Raw genomic sequence first — 21,661 nt, 5'->3', positions numbered from 1 at the left:
GGTTGCTCCCAGAAGTTTCCATGACACCATTCACAAGAACAACTCAAAAACATTCAAATCTGAATACAGTGAACGTCGCTACATCCATTGGCAAAAGCAAAACCAACAAAGCAGACCATGACCTATTTTGAAGACTGCTCAGTGATCCAAGTAGTGGTCACCAGATAGGCATCAAAGGACTACCACAAAATGAATTTGCCCCATTCCCTCTTGCTGTCGCAAAAATCACTCAGTAGTTGTGACCAACAGATGAAGCAATTCTGTGTCATCTGCTGTGTGACAATTACGGGGAGAAAAACCTGCCAGAAGGCTCGAGAGCTCGGTGACAAATACGGTTTACAAAGCCGTCAGTCGTGCTGCATTTGCCAATCAGATCGTGCATGTCTGACAATGTCGGAGGTGTCGTGGTTCCAACACTGCTTCGGTCCACACCCGGTGCTGGAATCAAGCAATATGTCAAGGAAGATAAGAGGAAAGGGAGGATCCATATGAAGAAGACCCCAGACATGGAAAGGCTCACGGTTTGTTACATCCTAGGCCTATGTGCTGCTGCAGAAAATAAGTACACCGTGTGCTCAGAACCGCTCCTGATGCGGAGCTATACACATCCGCCATGGGCAAATGTTCAATTTCGACCACCTTGACAACAACCAGCCATATCCCTGGAAACGTTTCGTTAACTTGCTTTTCATGCAATTTCAGACAGAAGTGCTGAGGGGGGGGGGGGGTTCCAGATTTTAGCTGAGACCTTGTGTACCCATGATTCAAGTATGCTGTGTAATTGTAATACAGCAATGGTTAGCCTGGCTAACTCAGTGGAGGATGGATAGGATTTGCGCGTCCACCAAGGGTCTGTCGTCCATCATCTGCCCTTCTCCTGGGGTCCACATCATTGGCAGCAATATAAATCAGACTGCCGACCTCAAGTGGAACTTCTGGGAGTGTGGGAGGGCTTTTCGGCCGACTGTATGCACTCGTTTCATTTTTATGGCCTCAACTCAGGCAATACCAGTCAAGCATGTCTTGGTTGAGTTAATGTCTGCAACGACCGTCTGCAGCACAGAAACTCATTCACGGTTATCTTTATTGGTTATGAGTTCCTTCTGGTACTGCTTTGCGAATAGTCTCTAAGTAAGCCATTGGTGGAAGGACTCCACGAATGCCTGGCTTCTGTGGTGTCCAGGTTGTGCATGGCTGACAACAACCACATGCTTTTTCAGGGTGGCTGTGGTCTCCCCCTTGAACTCACCCCCATCATCAACCATGAGAGTCGGGGTCTAGGTCAGTGGGTCTTTCTTATAGATGTCCACCAATTCATGGGCCTTGGCAGCTGCAGTTTTATATTTTTAATAGTCTGACTGCCTTGAAATGACTGGCAATGTCAACTACACAGAGAGCATATTTATAGTCCTGGTCATTCGGAAGAAAGAGCAAGTCAGCTCAGCTGGATGGATTTTGTTGGGGGTTGTTGTTTCGAAGAAGTGGGCATATATAGTTTTGGGGGATATGGCCTGGGTGTAACGCATGATCTTGCTTATGCTTGGGTTTAACGCATAAACATGATCTTGTGGTCTTTTTGGGCATACATCCTGTGCTGTCACTCATTTCTGGACTCTCTCCTTTGAGGAAGCCCCCCTTGGGCAGCTTGCAATGAAATCCAGTAACACCCTGGAATCCAATCTTAGCATAGTATAATCGGGCACAGAGTTGCAACTAGCAACGTAGCTGTCATTACCTTCTTAATCATCGGAACACTGAAGCGGTCCCCGCGGTCGTCCTGACAACAAATGTATTTCCTCTAATGGTGGTGGTCGTATGGCAGCTGAGCTGCCGGGGTAGCTATCATTTCTTGAAGCGTGACTGTCGCTGATGCAGTGCCCCACTACCAGTGCACACACTGGAACTGGTACTCATTTCATCGACTTCGGAAGGATGACAGGCTGAGTCAACCCCCTGGTGTATTAATTCAGCGGCCGACAGGGCTTAAACTCAGGACCCTAGTAAGCCAGGTCAATAGACATTTGAGTCAGGCCTGGGGAGTCATGGATTCAATGGATCATGGGGGTGTGACGCTGTCAGTCCCTGTGCAGGACGATGAAAGTCCGAGTCTTCAGGTCCTTGGTACTTCCAGTCTTGCTCTACGGATGTGAGACTTGGACTCTGACCAAAGATCTGAGATGGAGACTTAATTCCTTCAGACCAGGATATCAGGTCTGTTCGGAGAATCCTTGGCTATCACTGGTCGGACTTTGTGTCCAACGAGCAGTTGCTGAGAGAGACTGAAATGAGATTTGTAACCTGCATAGTCCGTGAGCATCAGCTGCGGCTGAATGGACATGTGGCTCGTTTTCCTGACGCTGATCCTACAAACCAGATTCCCTCAGCGAGGGAGCCTCGTTAGTGGAGGAGGCCAAGGGGATGACCGCATGCCTTGTGGTTGATCAGCATCTCACGGATATGGGGATGGGCCAGGAATCTGCCTGGGGGATGGCCAGGCGGAGGCGCCTGGAGTACCGGTGGAAAGTGGACGCAGTGACTCGCTGCTCCGGCACATGCTCCCATACCTGACCTGACATGGTTAAGGCCCTCTCTTTTTTTCCTTCCTACCTCTTTTTCACTTGTATTCACATTTTAATTTCTCTCCACAACCAGTTGAGAGATTGGCATGAAATTTTCAGTGGAGGAATGTGTACTATGGAGAATATTTCAAGAAAGTTAGATGATAATTGGATGGAGGATCTTGGGATCCTTGGGTCCTGAGTTCAAACCCCTGTTTGCCAATGAATTTACACAAGGTGGGGTGGACTCAGCCTGTCATCCTTTCCAAGTTTGGCAAAATAAGTACCAGTGTAATGGTATGGGGCACAGCATCAGCGGCACAGCCACACCATCAGCCAATGATGCTACCCACAGCTTTGTGCTGTACATGAAGGAGGAGGAGGAGGAGGTTGGAATATGAGGCCAACTTCCCACTCCCCCCTCCCCCCCCCAAAAAAATCTGTTTTGTGTAGGCATGGGGTTTCAGGTATCAGGAATAAACGGTCTTGATCTTGCTCTGATCAGCCTCAGACAAATTACATGCACACAAGGAGATAATGGCTTGATGAACAGCCTTTGATTTGAGCATGGAAGAACAGCATCATAAATATAACCTAAGGTGGAAAAAGGCTTCGCCCACATTTATTTCACGAGCTCAAAGAATTGTATTCCTAACTACACCGTGCTGGCACTGGATTCTTAGTAAGATGGTTTTAGTTCCGATGAAATACTGGGGAACTATTGTCATGTTAACCATTGACATTTTAAACCACTGTAAACATGCATGAAGCGTAACAATCATACTTAAGAAACAGGTGCCTTGATGCTGACTGAATACCATTGTGTGGTGATAAAGGGTATGTGGGCCTTCCCTCAAGTAAGACAGCCGAGAGGTACACACTCGCCTCCAAGCTGTCTCGCCTAACTTTCAATCCCGATCCAGCTACAAACTACCATCCTGGAGTTTCACAGGGAGGGCGAAGCATCTGTGTCCTTCCCTCAAATTGATGTTAAACTGGTCGTCCAGTCTACCATCATTAGTTGGTGGATGTTAAAGATCCCACGGTGCCTTTCGTGAAGAGTAGGCAAGCTATCGCCGGTATCCTGAACAAATCACAAATTCCTGCCCGAGTTCAATGACTCATGAAAGGTGGGCCAAACCCCCCCTGCCCCCCCCCCAAAAAACGGTTCCTGTCCAATTACAAGGTGCAATGGAAAAGTAGCAGTGTCAGTATTAGACGGAATATGGTATTTAGTTAAAAAGGTAGAATAAAAAATGTACGAGGATTTAGTGATGAAAACAAGTCATTTTAACAAGCTTTTCCTGCACAGATGTGTGGGTTCCCCTTGCAGATGCCTTTTTCAGAACTGTGGCCCATCGTGGAGAGGGTGCACAGCACAGGTGTACACGAATGCCAGGTGCCCAACGTGGAGTTTGCTCTCGCCGTGTACGTGCACCCGTACCCAAGCAATGTCATGTCTGTGTGGGTGTACATCGCTTCCCTCAAACGTCTGCGATAAAGCACCCTCCACAGCCGCACTCCTCCACCATGACCCTCCATCGCTGTACGCCGTGCGTGGTTTAAAAAACAGACCGCCTGTGGTACGTCAAGGCAGTGTGTGGTAACCACAGATGATATTACTGTGTGTAATGAGCTACAACTTCATGTGCAGGTTAAGTGATGCTTTTTAATGCAATGAAAAATAAATTCAACAATAGAAACATTTGATTCATTGATGCGCATAATCAAATTCGCAGCATCCAGCATTCAATTAGAATAGAGCAGAGTGAACCTGTATGTGACAAGGTAATGCAACTCAAGGAATGGAGAATATTTTCAACAAAAGGTTAATAATCGTTAAGCTTTTCATTGGAATGTACCACAAACACCTAGTAGGTGAGAAATCCAACGCAAACGGTGGAAAATGCAAATACAACAACCCCCCCCCCTCCTCCACAAACATTTCCCCCTTCCACAAACATACCAACAAACACCCACATCCCCCTCCACTAACATTGCCTCCCCCCTCCACAAGCATCCCCCCCCATCCACAAACACTCCTTCCCTTCCCACTTTAAGAATCCTCTCCCATATGTGGACACATTTTACCATGGATGATATCCCACTGCTTCACACACGCATCACCAGAGGTGGTAACCAGCGTGTTGTCATCGATCCAGGTGAGAGCAGTGATGTGGTGCAACGGGTGACAATCTAAAAACAAATTAAACATCATCACCACCACAAATAACTGGAACCTTGGCCAGTACTGCTTCATTTACCTACTGGAATGACATTTTGCAATGTTTATAAAGACTTGAGGGAAAATTACAAAGCAAGTACCAAAAACAGAAAAAGGTAATTATGAAATTAAAATTTAAACTAATGTTACAATTGTGCATTTTATTTACGAGCAAATACAACCCATCGCTTTACTGATGGGAAGAGAGAGGTGTGTGTGAGAGATATATATTGTTGCGGATTCGCGCCCGCCGGCGTGCGGACGGCCACGTAACTCGAATCGCGGCACGTCGCCCACCGGACGGACAATCCCGTCGTGACCCTAACGCCAGGAACTAGTCACGGGTGGGCCTTTCGGCCTCACCATGATCGTGCCAATCGGCCCCCCGCGTGGGATAGGGTTGCTCGCCAAATTCGACCTACCTAAGTACCCACACGGAGGGTAGACCGGGCGATCGCACCTCGCCGCAGGTCGACTTCGGACACGGGCCACTTTAAGCGACCCGTTCCGTACTATCGGGATAACCGAGCGGTGTTATCGTCAACCTCGACGGTTCGATCAATTATCGGGCGTTTTAGCCCACGACCAACCCTTTACGTGAAGTAAGATGGAGATTCAATAAAGGAAAAGACGAAGCGAAACGGGAAAAACAATTCAACATAAAGCACATTTATTCCGCGGCAAAGGGAAAGCACACATATACAATTATACACCAAAAGCAAATGTAAAAATAGAAGAAACACAACAATTCTGCACAAAAAGCAAATGTAACAAAAGAAAAACACACTGCAGATCTACTACCGACCGAGCACACGGCAACACTTATACAGTTTTACTTCACAGATGGCGCCGACAACACATATACTCAAAGCAAAAGAAAAAGGGACCACCCTCAACGATGAGGGGGGCAGACGGGCCTGGGGCCGAGACCGCGTCGAGCCTACCCGTCTGGTGATGAGCCGCAAAATGGCGGTGGCGCCCCGACTCCGCGGGCCTCGCTGGCACTGCCTGGTATGGGGTGGGAACGGGGCCCCCTTCTCACACTATCTCAGCGCGGGGGGGAAACAGGAGGGGGTTGTTGATGCTCGGGGGAATGAGGATATCTCGCTCGCTCGGGTCCCGCGACGAGCGTCTCCACCGCGACCTCGGTCGCGTTACCGGCCTCCCCTCTCCGCATCTCCCCGACTCTGACACGAGCGCCCTCTCGACTGCCTTCGCCGCCGCCACCTCTCCACTCTTCTCAGCTCCGTCCAACTGCTTTCTCTGACTCTTCTCTTCTCAACTCTCCTTGACTGACTCAACTACTGCGACTCTTCCCAGCTCAACTACTTCTTCTTCCCAACTCAACTACTTCTTCTTCCCAACTCAACTGCCTTTTTGGCGAGCGAACGCGGCCCTTTATAGCCCCCGTGGCTTCGCTCCTTCACCTTCGACCCTTTACCTCTGGCTGGCTCCCCATTGGACAGAGGAAAAGTGGGCGTGAATGCTTTTTGATCCGCGAATCTGCATATAGCGATTATACTCCGACGCACCTGGAGGCGGGGCCAAATCGCCCCACGCTCGCCGATAGGACGGAACAGAAGTGGGCGTGAATCGTTTTCGATCCGATTTCTCGGAAAGGCTGGTGTTTTTGCACCCGCTGCTCGGTGCGCGCCCTGCACGAGTCCAGGATCGGCGCCCACAAGCGGCGCGGGAATGGCGGTGATGCGATGGTTGCGAGAGCGAGATGTGACGGCAAGGGTCGTGGCTGTTGTTGTGAAGCGGCGTTGCGGTTGGTGGTTGTTGTGTGATGGCTGTTGAGACGTGGTTGGTGGTGGTTGTGGTGGTAGTAATGGCGGCTGGTCCAAAATAAAGATAGTAAAAGAAAAACGGCTATCCTGAAGGGTCGCAGCCCGAATGAATGACATTTATTCCCTCTAAACAACGGGTTTGGGCCTAACTACACATATACTTACAGAGATATCTCACCTAAGGGACCTGAATGGTGGTTTGCGAATTTCGTCAACCACAACACTACCCCCTCCCCTTTTTACAGACTCGTCCCGAGTCAAATTTTCGTGTGCCATCATGTGTAGTTCTCCCCTAGTACATTTTACCTACGAATCCCTGAGTGCGACATTCATGGTATTCGTGTCCCCAAAATAAATAACCTGAGGGCTGAGCAACTACCTAAACAAACTCACTCACACGGACGACTTAAATAAAATTGCCGGCGCTAAGACAGACATGCCGGGGGCGCACTCATATTTACAGTACATCTTAACCTGAACTTACATATTTTACACTAAACCATGGCCCAGGATCAATGGACTCTGCAAAAAAAAAAAAGCAGTTAGCAGGGAGCCAGGCTGCTCGCATGCAGTCTCTGGCTCAAACAATGCAGGTGACAGGGAACGTGGCCGGCTGCTCACACGCAGTCCAAGGCCTTCCCTTTTGAACTGAACGCAGTGAACCACAACGGTGCATGGGCTGCACAAACGCAGTCTCCGTGCCAGCTCAAGTGGCACACGCAATGAGCTCAACGGATGGATGGATGGATGAATGGATGCACGCAAACACGGTGCACGGGCCGCCACTGCAGGCCCGTGTTGTAGCTGCCAACAGGGCAGTTCTCGCAGCTTGCAAACTGTTGCCTTGCGGATCCTGGCGCACATGGAAATGAACAGGGGGGGGCAAAGCAAAAATTGAACGGGGCTGGTGAACAGGGGCAGTGGGCATGGCATGGCATGGCAAAGGTGATCAGGCAAACACAGCCTGCAGAACAAGGCCGCTGCAGGCAAACACAGCCGGCAGATGAACTGGCCGGCACAGGCCTTGAAGCACAGCAGCTGCAGACAATCCGACCGGCACAGGCCTTGCAGCACAGCAGCTGCAGACGATCCAGCCGGCACAGGCCTTGCAGCAAAACAACAGCTGCCGATGAAGTGGGCCGGCCTTTGCCTTGCAGCAACGCAGCCAGCAGATGAAGATGGCCAGCCTTTGCCGTTCAGTGGAGGTTGGTGGAGGGAGTGCGGTGGTGCTGGCCACTCGGAAGGCGGGCTCGGACCTACCCTACGGTCTCCCTCCCAACCTATCGCCTTTGCCTGTCATTGTCTATACCCACTCCCTTAATTTGTCAAACCCCAATTTAGCCTCAACTTATTTTTTTTATTTTTACTTCCCCACTATAAATCGTCCCCTAACCCCCTGTACTGTCCTTGTTCGGCTAACCTATCCTGTCACCTAGCCTACTCCCAACCCCTACGTTCCCTTCCCGGAGGGGAACAAGGGAGAGCTAGCGTCCTGTGCCGAGGCCCAATCCAAGCCTCAGAATGGCCTCCCCAGAGTTCAGAGATCTAACCCAAAGTGGGTCCAGCGGCCCACAACGAGAGCGAGGGGATGGATGGTGCGGAGGGGTACACTTCCTAATCTACCCTAACCATTAACCTGTTAAACTACCCCGGGGCTTTCAACAAGCGCCTCTCGCTTAAACTATTGGTTCTAACAACCCAGATTCCCGTCGCCTGTGTTGGTGTCCTCACAATTTCGGGCCTCGCCCCCCAATTTTCTCTCCGTGCCCTCACACGGTCTCATGGCTGGGATGCGTGGCTCCCTTTGGCAGGCACGACCCTCTGCCGAATCTCCCGCTATGGCACCCCCGGGCACTACACTGCCTCCGAGCATACCAGCTCCCTAAACACCGGGGAGTGCCCCCCATGGCACCTCCCCTGAAACGCACACGTGGCAGGCTGGCTTCCCAGGCCCCTTTCCGAGGGTCACCCGTGCCCACAACACTGCCCACGCGGCTAATGGCGCCCCGGGCCCCCGCACCAAGCGGGCGCACCCGTGCCCATGACGCTATCCCGGCCCCCCATGGGCCCTTGGCCTACCACGGCCGACTAGCCTGGTGCCCGGGGTACCCACTCAGCGATACTCACCTTTCGTAGCCACGCTCCCAGCCCGTCAACAGGGCTCCTGCACCCCTCCAAACGGGTTTCGAGCCTACACACCCACCAACGACAAAACAACCTCCATTTTTGTTAATTTGACTAACCCAGCTAACTCACTCTACACTGACCCCGGGGTCCCTTGGGCGGGAGTCACTCCTCCCCCCAATCACTCATTGCACCATGCAGTCCCCATTTGCTCCATACACACAGACCCGCTGGCCTCGCTCACTCACCAAGCACATGCTTCCACTTCACTCACCAACTCTTCAACACACTCACCGCTGAACTCTGCCATCCTTCTAACTACCTCCCCTAACTAACTCGTGCTCCCACGTCGTCCCTTAAACTATAGCACGTTCCATTTAACCTACGTAGCTAAACTACGTCCCGGCTACACATCCACAAGTCTGTCACTGTCTCCAAATAATCCCATTAATCAATTTCCCAACCTAAATCTCGCTAGAATCCCTCTCACTCATCCATTCCACGGACTCCATGAGGACTTACCCCTGCCCCATGAAGTCGGTCTAGCTAACCTAACCCTTCCCCCTAACTAGTTTCCATCCTGTGCCCTGGGTAAGGGGGTCTTCCACCCCTTGCCCGGGAGAATCCTGTTCACCCGAAAGCGAGGCTTGCTGTTTTTTTTTTTTTTCTAATTGCGCAGCACCAGCGCGGTAACTCACAGCTCGCGCATTTTGCACCTGCCCGTGACGTCATGCAGCTGCACGTGTTCCTCGTCCCTCCTTGGACGGTACCATCCGGCAGGGATACCCCTCCTGCCAGATTCCAACCCCACGTGTCGCCATGACGTCACCGTGCGCATAAAAAAAAAACACAAGCCCCACGTCTCGAGGGGTTCCCCACGCGAACACATGTGCTCTGCCCGTTGGAGCTAAACACACACGATCGCGTGGAGAACCCATCCGGTCCAAATCCATAATCCTGCCTAAACTTTGTCCGTCCGCGGGATCGGCAAATCCACCGCTGGCGTTTCCGGATCGGGACTTCACTCTCGCAAGCGAGCATGTGGGGGCCTCGTGCGTTGCACAGCACGGACCTCGTGCTCGCTGCTGGGTGAACCCGGCACGGTCCCCGAAACAACTACAGCCGCTACTCGGCTTTCTTTCCTCTCATGTCGCAGTTGTCGCCATTCGACCCACGCACACCTGCGTGTTACGACGCTCACACTCCACACCATTAAACTCACACCGGGAGACGCGGCTGCATGTTCACACATGCCGACCGACATCTCCCTTACACACAGCGACCTTGCACACGTTGTCTCTCTCACACTCGGCCGCTCACTCACGCATGCCATTACCCTTGCACACGTGGCTCCACTCACTCGCAGCCTTTCACTCACTCGTGCCATTTCCCTCACACAAACCACACCACTCACACACACGGGGGCACTCACCCGCGGTGCCTCACTCACACACGCGGGGGCACTCATCCGCGGTGCCTCACTCATACACCGTGCTTCACTCACACACGCGGGGGCACTCGCCCGCGGTTCCTCACTCATACACCGTGCCTCACTCACACACGCGGGGGCACTCATCCGCGGTGCCTCACTCATACACCGTTCCTGACTCACACACCGTGCCTCACTCACACACGCGGGGGCACTCAACCGCGGTGTTTCATCCATACTGGCGGTTTCATCCACACACGGGGACGCACTCACACCTTGCACCACACACACCGGGACAACCACACTGGGGATTTGTGTCCCCACAAGGGTCCCCGGGGCCTCTATACCCCCCAAGCTCTCCGTGCACCCGTCCGCAGCACTCCTCCCCTCGACCTCGCTCGACACGACCGAACTCACCTGGTCGTGATCCGCCTCAAGGGGGCATACTCCCTCCCCTTGTTCCTGGAGGAGGCCATCCCGCTGCTCGCACTGGGTCTCCACCCAGTCCGCCAGCTCACCCCCATTATCCTCCACTACCTCCGTGTGTGTGTGCGTCTCTATCCCCGTCTTCATCGTGTAGTCTTCCCTCTATCGTTCCCATCTCCCGTGTCTCTGCCAACTCAGGTCACCTCTTCACCCTTTACCTCCCTTGTCTCAACTATTATTTCCGTCTCTTCCCTTGTTATCTCCCTCATGCACGTCTCCGTCACCCCAATTAGTTTTTCCCTCTCGGTTACCGTCACTTTTTCCGTCACGACCCTCGCCCAACACGTCCCCCGAATTATTTTTTACTTACCCGCCTCCACCGCGGGCCCAACAGCCGTTGCACTCCCTCCCAGCTCGTTCGCTCCCACACGTGGCGTCGCCATTTTGAGCTCCCCGGTTATTGCCTTCATGCCCGCCTGCAGGCTTCGGCCCATGTTCCGCGTCTCACCCCGCAGCTCTTTCATTTCTTCCTTCATTTGCTGTGTATTCGCATCCATTTTCGTTTTCACTTCGTTCATTTGCTTGTTCATGCCTTTTATTTCGTTTTTCATTTCCTTTGTGTTTGTATCCATCCTCGCTGTCATTGCCGCCAGCATGGCGCATAGCTGGGCCATGTCGGGTGCGCTTGGGTGAGCCGTTTCGGCAGGGATCGGGGAAGGGTTTTGGTGGAGAGGGGGAGGGGAGGTGTCATACACCGCGGCCGCCGGCGCACCTATTTCGGGCTCTGGGTTCAGTTGGGCGAGTTCGTGTTCCTGCACAACCAACATTTCCTGCTTGGGGTTTTCATCCTGGACCATGGATTCTACACATTCTACATCCATTTCTAATACCCCCGGCTCCCGCTCGCCTTGAGACGCCATCTTATTTCTCGTAAAAGGTTAATTTGAATCGCTCGTAATTTGGAGGGAATCGGGGGTCGCTCGTCTCACCCCTGGACCGATTCCCGTGAATTTAGCTGGAGACAGGAGAGCCCGTTTTCCCGTTCTCCGATACCAGTGCCGCGAGGAGGGCGATGAGTTTATATCGCACGACCTGACACCAGTGTTGCGGATTCGCACCCGCCGGCGTGCGGACGGCCACGTAACTCGAATCGCGGCACGTCGCCCACCGGACAGACAATCCCGTCATGACCCTCTCGGACTAACGCCGGGAACTAGTCACGGGTGGGCCTTTCGGCCTCACCACGATCGTGCCAATCGCCCCCCCCCCCCCCGCGTGGGATAGGGTTGCTCGCCAAATTCGACCTACCTAAGTACCCACACGGAGGGTAGACCGGGCGATCGCACCTCGCCGCAGGTCGACTTCGGACACGGGCCACTTTAAGCGACCCGTTCCGTACTATCGGGATAACCGAGCAGTGTTATCGTCAACCTCGACGGTTCGATTAATTATCGGGCGTTTTAGCCCACGACCAACCCTTTACGTGAAGTAAGATGGAGATTCAATAAAGGAAAAGATGAAGCGAAACGGGAAAAACAGTTCAACATAAAGCACATTTATTCCGCGGCAAACGGAAAGCACACATATACAATTATACACCAAAAGCAAATGTAAAAATAGAAGAAACACAACAATTCTGCACAAAAAGCAAATGTAACAAAAGAAAAACACACTGCAGATCTACTACCGACTACCGAGCACACGGCAACACTTATACAGTTTTACTTCACAGACGGCGCCGACAACACATATACTCAAAGCAAAAGAAAAAGGGACCACCCTCAACGATGAGGGGGGCAGACGGGCCTGGGGCCGAGACCGCGTCGAGCCTACCCGTCTGGTGATGAGCCGCAAAATGGCGGTGGCACCCCGACTCCGCAGGCCTCGCTGGCACTGCCTGGTATGGGGTGGGAACGGGGCCCCCTTCTCACACTATCTCAGCGCGGGGGGAAACAGGAGGGGGTTGTTGATGCTCTGGGGAATGAGGATATCTCACTGGCTCGGGTCCCGCGACGAGCGTCTCCACCGCGACCTCGGTCGCGTTACCGGCCTCCCCTCTCCACAGCTCCCCGACTCTGACACGAGCGCCCTCTCGACTGCCTTCGCCGCCGCCACCTCTCCACTCTTCTCAGCTCCGTCCAACTGCTTTCTCTGACTCTTCTCTTCTCAACTCTCCTTGACTGACTCAACTACTGCGACTCTTCCCAACTCAACTACTTCTTCTTCCCAACTCAACTCCTTCTTCTTCCCAACTCAACTGCCTTTTTGGCGAGCGAACGCGGCCCTTTATAGCCCCCGTGGCTTCGCTCCTTCACCTTCGACCCTTTACCTCTGGCTGGCTCCCCATTGGACAGAGGAAAAGTGGGCGTGAATGCTTTTTGATCCGCGAATCTGCATATAGCGATTATACTCCGACGCACCTGGAGGCGGGGCCAAATCGCCCCACGCTCGCCGATAGGACGGAACAGAAGTGGGCGTGAATCGTTTTCGATCCGATTTCTCGGAAAGGCTGGTGTTTTTGCACCCGCTGCTCGGTGCGCGCCCTGCACGAGTCCAGGATCGGCGCCCACAAGCGGCGCGGGAATGGCGGTGATGCGATGGTTGCGAGAGCGAGATGTGACGGCAAGGGTCGTGGCTGTTGTTGTGAAGCGGCGTTGCGGTTGGTGGTTGTTGTGTGATGGCTGTTGAGACGTGGTTGGTGGTGGTTGTGGTGGAAGTAATGGCGGCTGGTCCAAAATAAAGATAGTAAAAGAAAAACGGCTATCCTGAAGGATCGCAGCCCGAATGAATGACATTTATTCCCTCTAAACAACGGGTTTGGGCCTAACTACACATATACTTACAGAGATATCTCACCTAAGGGACCTGAATGGTGGTTTGCGAATTTCGTCAACCACAACAATATATATATATATATATATATATATATATATATATATATATATATATATATTTAATATATATGGGGGAGCGAGGAGGGGGTGAGCAAGGAAGAGAGGGTAGGTGGAGCCACGCCTCACTAAACATTTCAGGAGTGGAGGGTGGGAGCGAGGAGGCTGGGGGAGAGAGAGAATAGGGAGGGGGTTTGGGAGGAGGTAAGCATGAGGGGAAGGGGTTCTGAACTTGCATTTGTTAGTGAGACTTGTGAAAAAGGGGAGGGGACTAGTACAGGATTGAATAAAAGTTAAAACAGCACATGGAGACCACCTGGAGATGTGTCCATGGGAAAGGGGAGGGTGGATAGGGGAGGGGGTTTGGGAGGAGGTAAGCATAAAGGGGGGGTAGGCAGTGTGAGGGGAAGGGGGAGGAAAAACAGTATGAGGGGAAGGAAAGGGAACGGCGATAAAATGCACCCAAACCGTAACATTTTATTTTTAACCGCTGGGTTGCACATAAAACCATGTAAAACTAAAACCCACACTATTTGACTGGCAAAGGCCTGCTCACAATGCAGCGACCTTTGCACCCCTCCAATCGACTCATTTTGATTCATACATGCTACACTATGGGGAAGCCGTTTTAAATTCAAAACTCAACCGTCAATCCTCAACGGAGGGGTGGGGATGGGGGACGGAGAGGTGGGAGAGGGAAAGAGGGAGAGAGAGAGAGGAGGGGGAGAAAGGAGGGGGGGAGGGAGGGAATTCCAGTAGATGTGATGTCCAGTTTAACGCCCATTTGAGAGACGGGACACATTGATGAATAACCCTGCCTTTGAAACACCAAGATAACAGTTTACTGCGGGGTCGACTTTCAAAACCAGGTGAGATAGCTTAGAGCAAGCGTGTGATAAGCTTGGCTAGCCTTCCGTAATCTGGCGATTCATTGCTTTGGAACAACTGAAAACATGTTTCACTCGTAAAATAATTTATTTTGCCTTCCTTATTCTGGAGATATCCCCATGGAGAACCATGCCGTGGTATCACCATTGAAGTTTGAACAGCACTTGCCAAGTGGCTTAAGCACTCAAGCAAGCACTCCAATGAAACAGTTGAAGAAAATTTTGAATAGAAACGTTTATTTTTATTTATTTATGCCGAAGTGACGGGTCGCATAATGAAAAGATCGTACAAAAAAGGGAAAACATGGTGCAAGATAAAATTGCATATTTTCAGTGAGCGAGCCACCGCCCGAGGCACCACACAAAACAGGGCCAAATGCAGGCGAGTAGGCCCTGAACTTTGTTCAAGTCAATCGATAGATTCAGTGACAGTACGAATATTGTAGAGCACTCAACAAGTGGCTGAAGCACTCAAGCATGCACTCCAACGAAACAGTTGATAAGGAACAGCTGTCTTGGCAAGTGATTAGCAATCGGTCATGTAAACACCATGCACCCGGAGACATCCAGAATTTGAAGGAATGTCCGAATTGGACAAATGAACACTTTTTCTTTTTTCTAAGCAGTCAGAACTGCTGCTGAAGTCAATGAAGACATTTAATTTTGAAATTCTGCTGAGATTGAGAGATTCTCGAGGTAATGGCATGTGTGGAAATTAAAGAAAGCCACATGCACTGGTGTCTGGGTGTTTGTAAGCATTGCAATGTATCCAGTGATTCATAGGTATGATGATCAGGCATTCGGTGAGATGAGTAAGGAAAGCACAAAAAAAAACCCCAAAAACCTTTATCGTTAAAAACCCATTTCAGCCTGTTCCAAGACAAGGCATTGTTGAGCAAGCCAAAAATAATAAAAATTTTAAAATTGCGAATTAAGACCCCAGCGAGAGACAGAGAGGTGATATGACCAAGGATGAGCGTTGATAAAGGATATAATTAAATAAGGCCATTAATTATCTTCAAAAGGAATGTTTATATTAACCCAAACACCCAGTTTTCATTCATGCACTCCCTTGGAGTTCCCTGAGTGTGCATGCAAAGTTTGGGGCCACTCGGTTTCATGGTTTTGGAATTATGGAGACGGATTGGCGCGCGCACGCACGCACACGAGCCTCAGGGGAGAATGAACAAATCATATGCATCAGACTTGGATTCAGGCAAAAGCAGCCGCTGAGCTTTGGGGAAAGTGACCACCTCCTGGGGCACTCTGGGTCTCAGTGACCACTTTTCTCTTCACACTCAAAAAGGCAATTAAGAAGGAATTTCCTCCTCATAAAGGATGTCAACCTATGTGGTTTCTGTGCTCCATCCTTTAAATGCCGAGGAACAAGTAAGGAAGCAGCATGTACAGGTCAGGTCAGATGTGGGAGCATGCGCCGGAGCAGCGAGTCGCTTTCTGCTGGTACTCCAGGGGCCTCCATTTACCATCCCCCAGACAGATGCCTGGCCCATCCCCATCTCCTCGAGATGCTGATCAAGCTGCTGCAACCACGAAGCATGTGGTTGGCTCATTGGCCTCCTCCACTCACGAGACTCCCTCGCCGAGAGAATCTGGTGAGCAGGATCAGCGTCAGGAAAATGAGTCACATGTCCATACAGCTGCAGCTGACACTCACAGACTATGCAGGTAACAAATCTAATTTGAGTCTCTCTCAGCAACCGCTCGTTGGACACAAAGTCTGACCAGCGAGAGCCAAGGGTTCTCCGGAGAGACCTGGTGCCAAAGGAATTAAGTCTCCATCTCAGATCCCTGGTCAGAGTCCAAGTCTCACATCCACAGAGCAAGACTGGAAGCACCAAGGACCTGAAGACTTGGTCTTTCGTCCTTCAGCACAGGAACTGACTGTGCCACATCCCATGATCCAGTGAATCCATGACTCACCAGGCTCGACCCAGATATCTCTTGACATCTGGCTCACAGCCAGAAAAGACATGAATATCACTGCCAAAGTAAGTGAATCTTTCCATGACCTCAACAACCTCACCAAAAATAGGTACAGACGAGATAGCAGCATCCAAGATGTCATTGAAAGCCTGGATCTTAGTTTTAACCGTGGAAACCCGTAATCCCAGCAGCTCCTACTCCTCATTCAGCACCTCGAGGGCCCCCAAAAGGGTATGCAGAGTCTCCGCTAAGATGACTGCATCTGCGAAATCAAGGTCAGATATCTTGACATTCCCAAACGATGCACCGCAGCTTCATCTCTCCGACATCCTCCCCAGAATCCAGCCCATATAAGCGCTGAAAAGTGTGGGGGCCAATACATGCCCTTGACGAACTCTCGTACCAACTGGAAATATGTCGGAGATGGCACCACCACATCTCACAGCACTCTCAATTCCAGAGTATAGTTCAGACATCAGATTGATCAGTGTTGGTGGTACCCCACGAAGACCAAGAACCCTCCAGAGGGCATCCCGATTCACTGAATTGAACACTTTGCAGAGATTAACATAAGCTGCAAGCAGCCCCTGCCGAAACTCTCGTCTGCATTCAGTGAGGACTGGAAGGGCAAAGATACGGTCAATCATTGTACTCTTTGGTGTAAAGCCTGACTGCTCTGGGCACTGGTGCTCAAGGAGATTGTGGTGAACTTGATCAAGCATTATCCGAGCAAAGAACTTGCCTGGCACTGAGAGCAGCATCACCCCTCGGTAGTTGTTGCAGTCTTGACGATCACCCTTCCCTTTCCAGAAAGGGACAACAAGGCCCCTCTTCCAATCAGTTGGGAGGATGCCTGTGTTCCAGGCAAAGCACAGAATTGCATACAGTGACATAAGTGCAGCAATTTCACCAGCTTCGAGAAGTTCAGCATGGATGTCACAGATCACAGGAGCTTTACCCCATTTCAACCGGTTCACCACAAACGATGGTGGATCAGAGTTGATTGGTGGGTCAGAAAGGGAATCGTAACATACAACTCAACAGCTGGTGGATCAGCCTGGTACAGCCACTCAAAGTAACCGGCCCAGACTTCACTTAAGACTCCTCCATCAAGAGCCCACCAACCTCTGCTCTAACTGCAGTACACCGAGTGACGGGATTGGAGGAATGCAATGCGCGAATTCCATGTAAGGACGACGAGAATCACGTGACCACAGATTATGCTTTACGCTCTCACAGATTCCTCGCACATTGGCCTCCTTGTCCACCCTCTTTTCTGCTTCAACTCCCTGAACAGCTCAGCTCTGCCGGTAAGCCTGGCCCTGTGACTGGTCAATGGTATCCAGTGTCCCTTGAGACAAAATTCTTCTTCGCCTGACAGTGAGTTCCATGACATCCACCAGCAAGATCTAGGATGGTGGTTTTGAAGGAACTCCCCAACTTTTCAGGATTCCCCAAAGGCTGGGATGGTACCATTCTCCCAGATTTAAGCTGCAACTTCAGATTTTCTACCACAAGCCTGTGGTTGATATTGAGGAACTGAGCACTTGGGTAGACCCTGCAGTTCTAGATCATCCTCCAGCAACCATCAACGAGCAAATGGTCAATCTGCTTTGTCATACCAAGTCCAGCGATGAGCCTGTGGGTGCTGAAACCATGAACCAGCCACCCAAAGTCCATGACTTCTTGCAAAGTCAAGGAACTTAGTGCTATTCAGGTTCACAGCTCCAGACCCATGGTGACCAACACACGTTTCATAACCATCCCTATCAGTTCCAGTCGATGTACTGAAATCCCCCAAAACGAGAAGAGTATCTCGCCTGGGGCACTGATCAACCACAGACTCGATCAACCACAGACTGCCCTGCGGAGGACAGCTGCACAGGAGGTACTCCCACGGAGTGAGTTTTCAATTTTCTTTGCGGTTTTCATGTTTTGCGGCGTGAAGGGTTTTACGGTGGTCGGAGTACAAATATTGCCACCAACCTCCTTTAAAAAAAGAAGTAACCCAACTACAGGAGGACGTCCGCAGACAGTTGGGCATGAGATATGGATGACCGTTGGCTCACAAGGATCTCCTCCGCCCTTTGACAGGTTTTGATTTTAATGCTGCTGGGTGTCCATATCATACACCCTCCTCACCAAGAAAACTTGGTGGGGAAGAGGGTTTAGTCACCGACAACCCGACCATGAACCAGATTAATACAGGTTTACCTGGTACCTGTAGCAAGTGACAGATCTAATCTGGCCTGACCTGTACTGCAGTACAGTACCATATCATTGTAACATGCACAAAGTGACCAGTTTTTGCCATAAAGGCCTGTCACTCTTTCAAAGTTGCCACTGAACTTTTGCTGGCCTCTCTGGTAAGTCTCCTTCTTGCTTGGTCATCCAGTTTGGAGAGACGGCCTGATCTAGGCAGGGTCTTGGTGGTACAATATGCCTACCACGTATTAATGATTGTCTTTTCTCCACTCCAAGGGATATTCAAGGCGTTTGAAATATTTTTAGACTCATCCCCGGATTTGTGCCTTTCCACAACTTTATCCAGGAAGTATTTTGAAAGCTCCTTGGTGCTCATGGTTGAATCTTTGCTGTGAAATGTACTACCCAGCAGAGGAATCCTACAGGAACAGCTGATTTTATTGTGAAACAAGTTGAATACCATGAATGACCCCAATGTTGATTGAAAGCTGATGGCCAAATGATGTTGATACTTGGGCAGCTGATTACCAGACAATATGAAAAAAAATAACAAGAATGATTACAATGAATGATCGGGTGTCAAATAAAAGTCGATTACTCTATGATGTTGATGATAGTTGCGGGATGATAAGACCACCACTGCGAGAATTGTCACCACCACCTCTTATCATCCCCCATCCAAATCCTCGATCTTTTCTACCCCTGATAATCCACCCCAAACCCACCTCCTTCAAATTCCCTGCTTTCCTTCCTGAAAGTCCCTGTAATGTCCATCTTGTTTTCCCCATGTTCCCCGCTCCATCCCTCTCCCTTCCACATATCTCCTAATGTCTCCGTTCCCCACTATTTTGTCCTTCCCACTCTCACCCCTCTTGTCTCATGCCCCATGATCTCATAACCATGCATTGTGCGTTATGTCTCATCTTGTCTGTCTCATAACTATGTGCTGTGTATTAGCTCTCATATGAGCCTCGACAAGGTACACAAAAAAATTATGTTACTGTGGTTTAAATTATGCTATTGTAGTTTCAATTATGTGATTGTCGTTTAAATTATGGTGCTGTGATGCAGTTTAAAATATGTTACTGCAGTTTAAATTATGGTACAGTAGTTTAAATTATGTGAGAGTAGTTTAAATTGCATTAAATCAGACTTTTTCCACCGTTATTACCTTCGCATTCTGCGAAAGGTTATGTTTTGGTAGGCGTGTATTTATTTATTTATTTATTTATTTATTTATTTGTAATCTTGTGATTCGTACAACTCAAAAAGTATTAAACCGAAATGCATGAAATTTGGTGGGATGATTGGTTATTAGCCAGGAAGCATTCGATTAGATTTTTGGGATCGTTCGGGTCAAAGGTCAAGGTCAAGGTCACAAAAAGGTCAAAATCGTCTTTTTACGATAACACGGTCAATTTTTATTCAATTTGCATGCAACCAACGCCAAAATGTTCAGAATTCAACGCCTCATCTTGTGATATGCAATATGACACCGACGCCCATACTCTTGTTACCGGTTAGGGGTCAAAGGTCAGGGGGGTCACGACCTTGAAAAATATGCGGTTTTTGTCATAACGCGGTCAATTCTTGTCCGCTTTACATGAACCCAGCACCAAAATGTTCAGAATTTAATGCCCAATCTTGTGACACAATGACGTCACAACACATGTCACCGGTTGGGGTAAAATGTCGGGGGGGGGTCACGCCCTTGAAAAATATGCGGTTTTCGGCATAACTCAGTCAATTCTTATTCGATTTGCATGAAACCAGCATCAAACGAGATTACCTTCTCTTGTTGAAACGTTGTATTCACCGAGCTTGCGAGTGAAGACTCGCCAAGACGACGTGAGTTGATTGCTGTTTAGTCCGTAGACCCCGAAAGTCGGGGGGGGATCATAACATTATAGATATGTGGTTTGTGTCATAAGACCATTCATATGAAACCAGTTCCCCACACTCATACCAAGAACAAAAAAAAGTAGTGGCGGTGAAGGTATGCGCTCTATGAGTGCCTGTTCTAGTTTACACTGTAACTCACAACTTCCAAGTGAAAAACAAACTCTACAAATTTCAGAAAATTAATAAAAAAATACAAAACTAGAATACAAGTGTCCACCCCCTATTTAACAGCAATTGTAAATTAGTTAAGGTGTAACCAATCACCTTCAAAATCACACACCAAGTTAATTGTCCTCCAGCTGTGTTAAATTAGAGTGATCCTGATTATTCCCTGACATTTGACTGTCAATAGGAGGGGTTTTCAAATTGTTTTCCCCTCCTCATCCTCCTCACATTTACCTCATTGCTGTGATTGGTCATCAGACCGTCCATGACATCAGTAACCAATCACAGCTCGAGCGCTTCAGAGCTCCTGTCAATCAGAGAGTTAGGTCACGCCCAGGCACATGGTCATTCCGTCTTCACCGTTTAAACATTCACGCACAAAGGACTGGTCTTCGTTGAGATATGGATTGATTTGTGTTTGTCATCTTTAACTGCAATGTCACCTTACATTGTGTAGTCAAGCTGACAGGAATTTGTAGCTACATTTATTTTATCGAAGAAATCGACGTCATGACATACAACGGGTAGGGGTCACGCATAGTCGCCATCTTATGTTTGGTAATCGGCTATGTAAGTATTATCAACATCATATAGTAATTGGCTTTTATTTGACCTCACGATCATTCATGGTATTCACCTTTAGTCTTGGTCAATTTTCCAAAAATCTTAATCCTGAAGGCAAATGGTGTTAATTTATGGCATACAAGCTATTTAGGGGTATTGAGGGGTGCTGAACTCAAATCTGATGTATACTCAGCTCAAAAATGGCCGATAATGCCTTAAAATTGAGAAATCCAAGATGGCCGCCAACGACAGGCTGAAATGTATTTATGTTCATATCTTTTTGACTAAACAAGACCGGGCGTAGTGGCGTGCGCCTGTAATCCGGCTACTCGGAGGCTTGGGTTGGAGGATCGCTTGAGGACGGGAGCTCTGCGCTGGGCCGCGCTATGAGAGGCAGCCCGGAATCATGGCAAAACCCAATCCTTATCCCTGTGTTGTAAGAGGTGACCAGGGTTGCGTCAGGAAGGGCATCCGACGTAAAAACTATGCCAAATCAGTATGCGGATCATAACGGATGATCCGCTGTGGCGACCCCTAACGGGAGCAGCCGAG

At 49.9% G+C, this 21,661-nt stretch overlaps 2 protein-coding genes across 7 annotated transcripts in view; one reads left to right on the top strand and one right to left on the bottom strand.

Moving 5' to 3' along the window:
* CC2D2A (coiled-coil and C2 domain containing 2A) overlaps nt 1–21,661 on the top strand; it is a 209,620-nt gene that overhangs the window by 186,454 nt on the left and 1,505 nt on the right. For 4 of the 5 annotated variants that reach the window (XM_085849076.1, XM_085849079.1, XM_085849075.1 and 1 more), the window contains one exon: nt 3,871–4,492. In XM_085849076.1, the coding sequence (XP_085705202.1) occupies nt 3,871–4,059 (189 nt within the window). In that variant the 3' untranslated portion in view covers nt 4,060–4,492. Of the gene's footprint in view, nt 1–3,870; nt 4,493–21,661 lie in introns of those variants that run through there. The other variant, XR_015050071.1, reaches the window with a different exon arrangement.
* LOC147016236 (WD repeat-containing protein 1-like) overlaps nt 4,208–21,661 on the bottom strand; it is a 73,698-nt gene continuing 56,244 nt past the window's right edge. For both annotated transcript variants that reach the window (XM_085849082.1, XM_085849083.1), the window contains exon 15: nt 4,208–4,754. In XM_085849082.1, coding sequence (XP_085705208.1) covers nt 4,615–4,754 — 140 coding nt within the window. In that variant the 3' untranslated portion in view covers nt 4,208–4,614. The remainder of the gene's footprint in view (nt 4,755–21,661) is intronic.

This window comes from Eptatretus burgeri, chromosome 12 (genome assembly GCF_056783735.1).
Source record: "Eptatretus burgeri isolate ZD-2024b chromosome 12, Ebu_testis_v1, whole genome shotgun sequence".
Classification (NCBI taxonomy): Eukaryota; Metazoa; Chordata; class Myxini; order Myxiniformes; family Myxinidae; genus Eptatretus; species Eptatretus burgeri.
This window is presented reverse-complemented; position numbering and strand designations above follow the sequence as displayed.